General features: G+C 29.8%; 1 protein-coding gene across 1 annotated transcript in view; it reads left to right on the top strand.

Annotated features, from left to right (window-relative positions):
• The first annotated feature begins 860 nt into the window (after nt 1–860).
• The window catches only part of LOC108905779 (putative protein tag-278), a 17,267-nt gene continuing 7,379 nt past the window's right edge, over nt 861–10,748 (top strand). The window contains exons 1-2 of the mRNA XM_018708800.1: nt 861–1,042; nt 8,256–8,572. Of these exons, the coding sequence (XP_018564316.1) occupies nt 861–1,042; nt 8,256–8,572 (499 nt within the window). The remainder of the gene's footprint in view (nt 1,043–8,255; nt 8,573–10,748) is intronic.

Raw genomic sequence — 10,748 nt, 5'->3', positions numbered from 1 at the left:
TATTAAAGCGATAGATTTTTCATAGTTAATAATATTTATATTTTCAAAATGCAAATTAACTACAAAAGTAAATAATGCTGTTGAACGTTTTACGCACTAAATACTAAGTATACTTACATAGTTTTAATGGTATCTATTTATTCCACATCCACTTGACATATACAGGGTATATTCCAGTACCACAGATTTTTGATATTAAAAAAAAACAATTTATATACTTCTACCTAATATCGCTTTGTTTTAGTCCCTATTATTTCTAAAATGATTTGTGCCCTAATATTTCTAAAATGATTTGTGCAATTTAAATGAAATTTGATACGCCGGTACTTGTATGTATTTTGACTTGAACTGAAGTTCATTTATATTTACATAAATGCGGAATTTATAGAATTACCTACCCCTAAGTCAACATGCTCATATTTTGTGGGCAAAATTATAAGTTTTTATTTAAAATAAGGTGATATTTTAGTTTTTTTTCGCTTACAATTTTTTGTTATCATGTAAATAATTATTTTATTAGTCGTTACTTGTGAATATATAGGTAATATAAATAATATTCAAAAATGAATTAAATAATCTAGGTAGGTACACGTTTTAATATTTTAAATATTTGCTTCTCACAATGCCATCATCCATTATATTTACTCTTTCGCAATATATTTGACCTAGCACCTAATAATTGTGTTATTAATTATTAGTAGTTAATTTAATAACAATATTTTGCTGACAAAGTATTTTTTTACTTTAGTGACACATACCAGATGATCCCATTAAACAGTTTTGTTTTACAGCTTGATTGCATAAGGTCTAGGTAGATGATATCTAGTACTATTTCTAGTATGAATATTTAAAAATTAAAAATGTTTGATAGATACCTTATTATACTATCAGTTATCCTTTGCAACTTCTGTTCTATACAAGGAGAAGAGGCGTTAGAGACTTACTGTAGTATTAATGAAAAATATACTTTGCGCCGTATAAGTGAAAGATTTCTAAGTCTTTCTATAGATCCTGTGGCGTGGTCGACTGGATTAAATTTGAGGTAAGCAATACATTCTATTTACAGACTTACTAATTTTATGGGGTAAGTAGTAAACGTATTCTACTACGTAATTGTATTTTTGGTTTACATACAAGGTGTTCCTAAGGTGTCTAAAGATATATTTTGATTTAAGTTTTTTCCAAAAATTAATAAAATTGGAGATATACTTATTGTTCCGATATCTTTAAAGTTTCTTATTCACATTTTAAACAAACTTAGGACGTCAAGGAATTTATTTACAGAGTATCAATCAAATCCTTATATACATGTCACGGGAGGAGAAGTTTTAGCAGGCGACTACTGTTGCTTTATACCGAACTGTTTTATTTTTTTTTTATAAATATTGATCTTTGGATTATTAGCGAAGAAAGAGGCACTCTTGTTTAATTTTTAGTTTAGAAATTCGGATTTACATTTATAAAATTTCATGACCTCAATCAAATCAAATTTGGTATTCTATACACAGTTATTTCTTATTAAAATAAAAATGTTAGAAAGAAAATGAACTCAGGTTAAGAATTGAGACATTTAAGTATTTTTTTCAAGATGCTTACTAGGGTGCTTCCTTTGAAACAATTTTTTTTTCGCCATTGACGAAATGTTGTTCTAAACATTGTAAAAAAAATCTCACCAAATTTCAGCTCTTAATTTTAATTTGAAGTACCTACTCTATTTGATTTATAAATTTTCCTATTCATTTAATACGTAAGCCTACGTTTTTTTAAAATTATCTATATCTCAGCTGCATTTCACGTTATTTTGTTGTCCGTAGGCGATAATTATTATAGAGGCATCTTTGCCCTTTGAAAGTGGCCATAGTAGGATCTATATGTGACTTGAAGGGTTTCACTGCTAAAAAATTTAGTAACTATACTTGCAGCAAAAACTGACATTATTTTGTTTAATTTGCTATAAGAAAGGTCTTAAGTAGGTATCTAAGCTTAGAAACTGAGGAACTTTTTATAGAAATTTAATATCCTATAAAATTGTCATTTATTTTTTAGCTGTAAGGGAGGAGAAAAATGCAAAAATCGATAAAAATTTACGATAGGCACTGAGAGAACAAAGTTTCCCGTATAATTACGCCTATGGACTATTGTATTTTATTCAATAACGTGAAATGCAGTTGAGATATAGATATTTTTTGAAAAACCATAGGTTCACGTGTTAAATGAATAGGAAAATTTTAAAATCAAATAGCGATTATACTGAAACAGTATTACAATTAATTGCTCTTAAAAATAAAAATCAATATAAAAAAAGTCTTATTTTCTTGAGAATCAACCGGCAATTCAGAAAACATATTTTGAAAATAATAGTTTTTATATAATTTTTAATTAAAAATATGCTGATACTTAAAACCTGATATTTGTTACTACGAATGTGAACATGATGCGATATCGCAAAAATAGCCACTGTACGAAATTTTGTTGTTCATATAAATAATAAGTTTATTCCTTCATATATTGGGTTCTTGCTACCTGCGGACAAAATTTAAAAAATTAATAAAATAATTGAGCCAAACGAATCAGCCAAGGATTATTTTTCCGAAAATAGTTTTGTCTTACCAGAAATCCATTACTGAAAAAAGAATGCAAATACGAAATCAAAAGTGGCTCACGTTTTAAAAATTAATCTGTTTTCGTTTTCTGAACTGATAATGACTTCATTTTTAATTATTTTGGACTATGGAAACAGGCAAAAACAAATTTAAAAGTCATTATCAAATTTAAAAGTCATTATCAGTTCAGAAGATATTCGGAACATCAATAACTTTTTGAAGTGCGCGATATACGGGGTGTAACTTTAAGTGGGGGTTAGTCTTTTAGGGGTAATAGTAGGTACGTGTTCCCCTGAATACGAATCTGATTTTTTGAAATCAAATAAATAATCGGGTTTTAATTAATTCTCTAAACTGCACTGCTTTAACTCTTGTGTACGCCGCCACTGGCAGATTACTTTTTTATAAGATAGTACGGATTATAAATATAACTTTTTTTGATAAAAAGACGTTTTAAGCAAAAATACATTTGCATATTCTTAAAATCTCAATTATTAAAAATATGGCAAAAAAAAGGTTTCCGGTAAAAAACATCCCTGAACCAAGATTTATTGAAATTTTTAAAAAATGTTAAAAAATTAAACAAAAATATATTTTTTAAAGACCATAGCTTTCTTCCTTAAAGGTTATGTGTGAAACATATTTTTTTATCAATTACTTATTCTCTTCTGGCAACTACTTGTAGAATTTCAATAAAATTTAATTTTAACTGTCTTTAGACCAATTGCAAATAAAATTTATAAAGTTACATGCAAAATTATAAAATGTCTTTAAGTTTTACGTAAATTTAGGTACGTTTGTTTCTATAAAAGTAGTCAGACGAATATATTCAATCTTTTCATAATTCTGTGAGTACATCTATTTATCCAGAGTAGAATAAAATAATTTTCTTTTGTTTACAATCCGCTTCATACTAGTTCCTAACATTGTCATGATTTGTGGACGTTCTGAAAAATGCAAAAGGCACAAAAATTATAATGGGCAACTTGCATGGATTTTTTTAAATGTCTATAAATAATCTATAATTTTGTATAATTATCTAATTAAAATATTGAAAAACATCTTGAGCCGAGACAGGGATAGGGTTGATTCCTTGAGTACAAAAAATTCCACACTTCGCTTCTACAGTTTATTGAGACAAGACAACTTGGGAGTGAGTTTATTGGAAGAGAGTTTCTATGAACCATCCTGGAAACTAGCAGGGCTCTTATGTGATTACTGATTACAATAGAATAAAAAATATAAAAGTCCCACTTAGCATTAAGGCAAGAACATAACAAATTATTCACACTTGCTAACTTGAAGAACTGGTACCAAAAAAATATAAGCAAAAAGTTTGTTTATATTTATGTATTGTTAGGTTTAGTAGTATTTATATCTGTCTTAAAGGTTGTTAATCAATAATTAATTATTAAAGTTCGGTTATTCGTGGAGTCGAGAATCGAGATTGCTAATGACAAGGACAGGATNATTAAAAATAGCAATGAATAGCTATTACTTGGTTACGGTCGGACTAAACAGAGCCTAAACTGCATAGTAAATCTGCGCTACCCCCAGTACGTCACTGCTGCGCAACGGTAACCATGACCACCGCTGTAAACAGTTTACAGATGTAGAGGCCAGCTTCAGTGTTTTGCAAACGAATTTTGCAAGTCGAGTTAAATTGACTGCACACTACAAGTTTAACATTTCCTTTTTGTGTTTCATATTTAATTATGTAGATAAATAACATTGTAAACTAAATTTTAAATTAAATTTTTTTTACTATGAAAATATGTAGATGGGGCGGGGCCCCCGCACCAGTCGCCACTGCCTATGTTTCTTATTAAGAGAGTCACTCGCATTATTATTTCTCCCCATAAATATCTTGTTAATACTCTTTTAGTGTGACGTCACATATTTAGACAGCCCGAAACAAATTGTCATAGTTGAAATTGTACATACCAAACATACCAAATCTGACCCTTGTGTACTATTTACATAGATACTATAGAAATGAACAGCTTCACATTAATTTATTTTTACAAGAACTCAGCAGTATTTAAGAACAACCAACAGGTGTTTCGTAAAATAGATGCATAAATGTGCTTAAAAATTACAATAAACGATATAAAAGAGTATTCCTAAATTTAAATAAACTAAAGTAAAAATTTAACATTAGCTGTGTTATTCCTAACACGCATGCTTGGAAAAAATAGCCTCATATGCAGGTGAGATCTTGTTGATTTGTCATGGCTGTCATCATTAGCTTATTTTCTCTTCTTTTGTTTAATCTTGGCATTTTCTAGTTCTATTAAGTACTTTTATTGTTTTTCTTGGTGCTGTGCTGTGTCAGTGTGTTTATCGAGTGATTTTTTCTTCAAGTGGTTTATTATAGACGTACTCTTAACCACAACCAAACTTTTCTTGAATGATANAAGAATTCAAATTCACTTTGCTTCAAGGTTCTCCGACCTGGGAATTGTAGACTAGACGGAAGATGGCTCAAAAGCAAATTGTGTTCTCATTTGCACTAAATGACGTCACAATGCGTTCTTGATCACGTGACAAAATTAAAATTTTTGCGTAATTTTAAACATCTATAATTAATTTATAGCAATAAAGAGATTGATTATTTTGCCACTGTTAATTGTTATGGGTTGTACAAATTTACGCAGTTCTAAAGGTATTATATTTTTATACAAGTTGCCTTTTTAGAAATGATCGATAGAAATCTGTGAAAAGAAAATATACCATTTAAGGCCAAATATCTTATTCGGCACTTGAAACGATCCCTAATAAATACCGACACCAGTAATTGGTTTATGTTCAAACTATACTCGTACATGAATGTAGCGTAGCTACTGTGAGGGAACTGTGCTGTACTAAGTTTGACTTCTACAGGGTGTTAAAAGAAAGAGTAAAAAATTCAAAAACAGGAAGAAAAAGTTCATATGTCCGGAAACGATTCCTTGCAAATATACAGGATGTTAAAGTTTCCGTAAGAAAAATCTGTTTTTGTTTATAATGGATAGACCAAATCAATTTAAATTCAGTACAGTAATAGTTCTGCAGAATTTGAATATGACAACGGTAAATGAGATAATTCACAGGCCGAGATTCAGGGGTATCTGCATATTTTTTTCAGCAGTACAAATAGCATATTCAGAATGTAAATTACATGGAAGAGGTAACGTTATTGAGAAAATTACTAAATGTAATATTGAAACCTTTTTGACGAACACATTACAAAATTTGATACAAATATAACAATACAAAATTTGACTTTTTTCTCTTAATAAATGATTTATTAATACCTCTGGAAAGTAGTGTCATCCATTACATTTTAGAAAAATACGGGTGAAATTTTATAGTACGTTCTTACAAAGAGTATGTTTTTTTTTTGATTTTATACATAAAATTCTAGTATTTTCTGTTCAAATAATTCGATATTGGCGTTATATTATACCTACGTGTGTATTTAGTAATATTAATTTTGCTTCAGTTATATGGAATCCTCAATATAATACTTACATTAATCACATCACATCCATTCATGCATTTAACATACATTTTTAATTTTTTTTCCATAGATTATATACTGAAAATAATATAACTTTAGCAAACAGGAGTGTATTAGCGGATATTATTAATTTATATAAAATGATTAATGTTAAAATCGATTGTGATCGATTAGTTGATAAAATATTTTTTAATATAATTAATTTAATTAAGACCTTGTAGGCCTTGCGTGACTTATTCTTTAATCCATTTAAGCACACCAATGCATCCGATAAACTCTCCTGTATGTAGAATGGTGCCTTCTTACAACGATATTTGTAACAGTTTGTATTCATTTTCAATATCTTTAGTATCATTTAAAAGCTTGCCCAAACACGTACCTACTTATTTAATAATACTATTATGCAATTTATAATTTTATAACATTTCTGTATGTTTGTTTGATGTATATTTGGTAAATTTAGTGGATACTCTAGTGGGTTTTTCGCTTGTTTGTGTACCAAATGGCAAATAAATAAAATAAATAAAAATAAATAAATTTTATAATATACAGGGTGTGCCATTTAACACTCCCGTTGCCAATATGTCGGAAATAAAGAAATTTATTTTAGTTTCGGAAACTGGTGTTGTTAGGTACCTCGATTAACTTTAAATTGTAGTTAGAACTGTTAGTTCAAATCTTTCTGTATAGACGGCGTGGCGATATTAAAAAATTTGTTGATCCCTGAAATGTGGAAATGTAGTCAATCTGAAAGATCGTTAAATTATGAGTAATTTTTGTAATACAAAGTTTTTCCCAATATTTACTTCTTTTCAGATAATAGGAAAATCTTTATTTTATCTAAATCATACCGAGACTGAATATTCTTTTAAAATATTGTTATAATGACTTTATTCACATCACATACTAACCATCAAACAATTAATTATAAAAATACCAATTATCAACTACGGAAAAAAATTGTACAATGGTAAATCTTATAACTAGTAGGTAAGTATAGTTAAATTGAAAGATGCATTCTGATAAAACTGTAATTATTGGAAAACTAATATGTGTCATCTGTCGTACATGTTTTATTTTAAACAAATGACATGAGCCACCTATGACTGCATTTTTTAATAACAGTTGATAAAATACGGTTCGTCTCTGACCCTTGATATGATTTATCATAGTACATTTTTTTTTCTGTAGTTGATCATTCGTTTCTTTATAATTTATAGTTTGTTAGTTAGTATGTGATGTGAATAAATCCATTATAACAATATTTTAAAAGCATATTTTGCCTCAGTGCGATTTAAATAAAATAATAGATTTTCCTGTTACGACATATCTCGAAAACAAGTAAATAGGTATAGGGAAAAACTTTATATTACAAAAATTACTCAATATTTAACGATCTTTCAGATGGACTGCATTTCCACGTTCCAGGGATAAAAAAATTTGTTAGTATTGTCACGCCATCTATACAGAAAGATTTGAACTAACAGTTGTAACTACAATTTGAAGCTATTCGAGGGACCTCCTAACAACCCCAATTTCCTGAACTAATTTGGAATGTTAAATGGCACACCCTGTATAGGTAAATCATTATTTCAACCTATGAACAAATGTGGATTGGGCCTGGTATTTCACTGACCACCTAGATAACCAGACCTGAATGGGCTGGATTTCTTTATTTGGTGTATGTAGAACTTGCAAGTCCTTTGGCTGTGCACATAATTATTTTCTAAGATGTTACTATTAATTGCGAAAATATCAGTGGCCCAAAAAAAGATGATTATACCCCTAAATTTCCGCCCCCGATTTATCTCAATTATCATCGTTATATTCAAATCGTGTGGACTTAATAGGAAATAACATTTTTTTAATAGGTTTTTAAAATTTTATACTGTTTTTTTTTCACACCCTCAGCATCATCAACGTTTTTTGAGCAATTGATTAAACATCAGTTTCACTTCTGATCTTAACGTACAACTCTTGGAATTACTTTTAGGAAAAAAATGCTCCAACTTTATTGTTTGTTTGCGCGAGGAACTAACCTTCCACAACGTTCCTATTACGCCCTGTGTAGGGTACATAAATTTAGTACTTTTAAAAAGACTTTATCCGAAGCAGAATTTATCTGCTATCTATTTTTTTTTCGGTTTCAGTGATACCGCTGTCTTACTAGCCAAATACCTGAGTCCTTCTTATGTCAGGATAGCGGGCCCGTCCACCGAGCTGGTGAAATGCGTAGAGAACGAGGACAATAGCGTGAACAGTTTATCAAGCGATGGAAATAACGTAGTCCTGACGCCATCCATGTGGTTTGGTATTAATGAGTGGCTTAAACTGGCTAATTTAACGCCCGTTTTTGGCATTAACGACGTCGAAACCACCGGAGGGGCCGGGAATCCTAAATCAACCTTGCCTCTGTTGGAGATATCCGATAAACTCAATGTTTCTTGTTACTGGATGCTTGGATTTGGTAAGAATTATAGATCCGAATTACGTAGATTCGCCAGATAAGTATCAGTTTGTACGTGGATTATTGTAAGTTACATTTACTTTTAACTTGCTCCTCCTTCAGAGCTATATTATTGTATTACAAAGTAGAATATATAGTCTTGGGGAGAAAATAATATAACAACCCTGATGACATCTTAATTTAACGATTTTTTTTGTTAAATTTCCTTTAAATATAGTAAATCAGATAACAACACTTAGTATTTTACCTTTCAATGGGGAAATCGGTTTATTTATTTATTTATTTATGGAGAAGGGACAAACACAGGCTTTATAGCCCAAAACAATGTCCACAAATTACTTAAAGCAAATTGAATATAAAAGTACAAAAATAATTATTATAATAGAAAATGTTAATTTACAATAATAGTTCCCTTTAAAAATCATTTAAAACTAATGAGCGAGGAATGAAAGATATCTAGAGTACTATAGTATAAGTTAAAATGTCTGCATATTCTATTTATAGGAGAGTTTTGACAGAATTAATTCGATAAAAGGTCTCATGAAACAGTGCATTTGCTCTAAAATCACGTTGTGGTACATGTAAACAGATCAAGGCTAATAAATCTGGGGAATCGATAAAATCATTAAGAAACTTATACAAAAATACTGCTTCGGCAATAATTCCTCGATTCTCCAATGAAATAATATGATAATGGTTTCGTAACATCGTGCTGCAATGAAAAGAATACACACCACTCTCCTTGTAGTGTAAATATCTCATAAATCTGTTCTGTATGGCCTCAAGTCGAGACTTATATATGGTATGTTGAGGACTCCATACAATAGATGCAAAATTGATTATGCTGTGCACGTATGCAAAATATATAGATTTACTAGCAAAAATCAACCTAAAATTTTTGCAAACTCTGACAATGAAACCAAGCATTTTGTTGCTTTTTAAAGATATATAATCAATATGTAAAGAAAAACTCATTTTCCTGTCAAAGACAACCCCAAGATCTTTTATTTCTTCAACTTGATTTAAAATACTCTTATTAAAGTTATAATTATTAGAGTATCTATATATTTTGGTTACGGGTAAAACAAATATACAGGGTGAGTCAGTTTTTTGTAGACAAACTTTAACAGGAGATATAACACATGTTTTTAAAAAGAAAAGTTCCTATAAACATATGTCGTAGAAGGCTTCGTTTCCGAGATACGGGGTGTTGAATATAATTTTTTTTTCTCGAATATTCATTATAACTTATAAACGAATGCTTAGATTTTTTTCATGTTTGGGAGATAATGCCTATTAAGGGGCATAAAACAAGCGATAAAAATGTTCAAAAACTTGCACAGTGGCGGAGTGGAGGGGTGCTCAACCACTTTCTTAAACAGAACTTCTACGTCAATGACTATTTTTTAAAAAAACTGTTATTTTCATTAAAGTTTGTCTACAAAAAACTGACTCACCCTGTAGAAACATTTACTTAAATTTAATTGAAGCTTGTTCAATTCACAGTATTCAAAGAAATAGTTTAAATCTTCTTGGTAGGCAACACAAATGTCGGAATGGTTTAATTGAGAGTAAATTTTCCAATCGTCTGCGTAGAGTAAAAATTTACAAAATTTTAAACAATGACGGATATCGTTGTTATAGATTAAAAATAGTAAATGTCCCAAATGTGATACCTGAGGAACACCTGACATTGCAACGTAGAGGGGAGATTTGTAACCACTAATAGTTACCAATTGCGACCTGTTGAAAACATAAGAGATAAATCATCTCAGTAGGTTACCATGTACACCAATTTCAGACAATTTAGATATAAATATATTATGATTAATTTTATCGAATGCTTTGCTAAAATCGGTATAGACGGCATCCACCTGAGTCTGGCTATCCATAGTACTTGTAATATATTGGGAGTATATTATTAAATTGGATTCAATAGATCTATGGGAAAAAAATCCATGTTGTTCAATTATAGACGATTTAACATCGCTAAGTAAATGCTTATAATATACAGGGATGGTCAGAAGTACGGAATAAAATTCATATCTTTTGAATGAGTTAATTTTTTTAAAACGCCGTAACACGTTAACTGATTTTGATTTTTTCCCATCTTTCGGTTATATAATAATTAATTTTTCTTCAACCCCCTAACCCCCAGCTACCCCTACTTTTTTTT

This window comes from Anoplophora glabripennis, unplaced genomic scaffold (assembly GCF_000390285.2).
Source record: "Anoplophora glabripennis isolate ALB-LARVAE unplaced genomic scaffold, Agla_2.0 scaffold26, whole genome shotgun sequence".
Taxonomy (NCBI): domain Eukaryota; kingdom Metazoa; phylum Arthropoda; class Insecta; order Coleoptera; family Cerambycidae; genus Anoplophora; species Anoplophora glabripennis.
The sequence above is the reverse complement of the archived record's forward strand: the minus strand, read 5'-3'. Positions and strand labels throughout refer to the sequence as shown.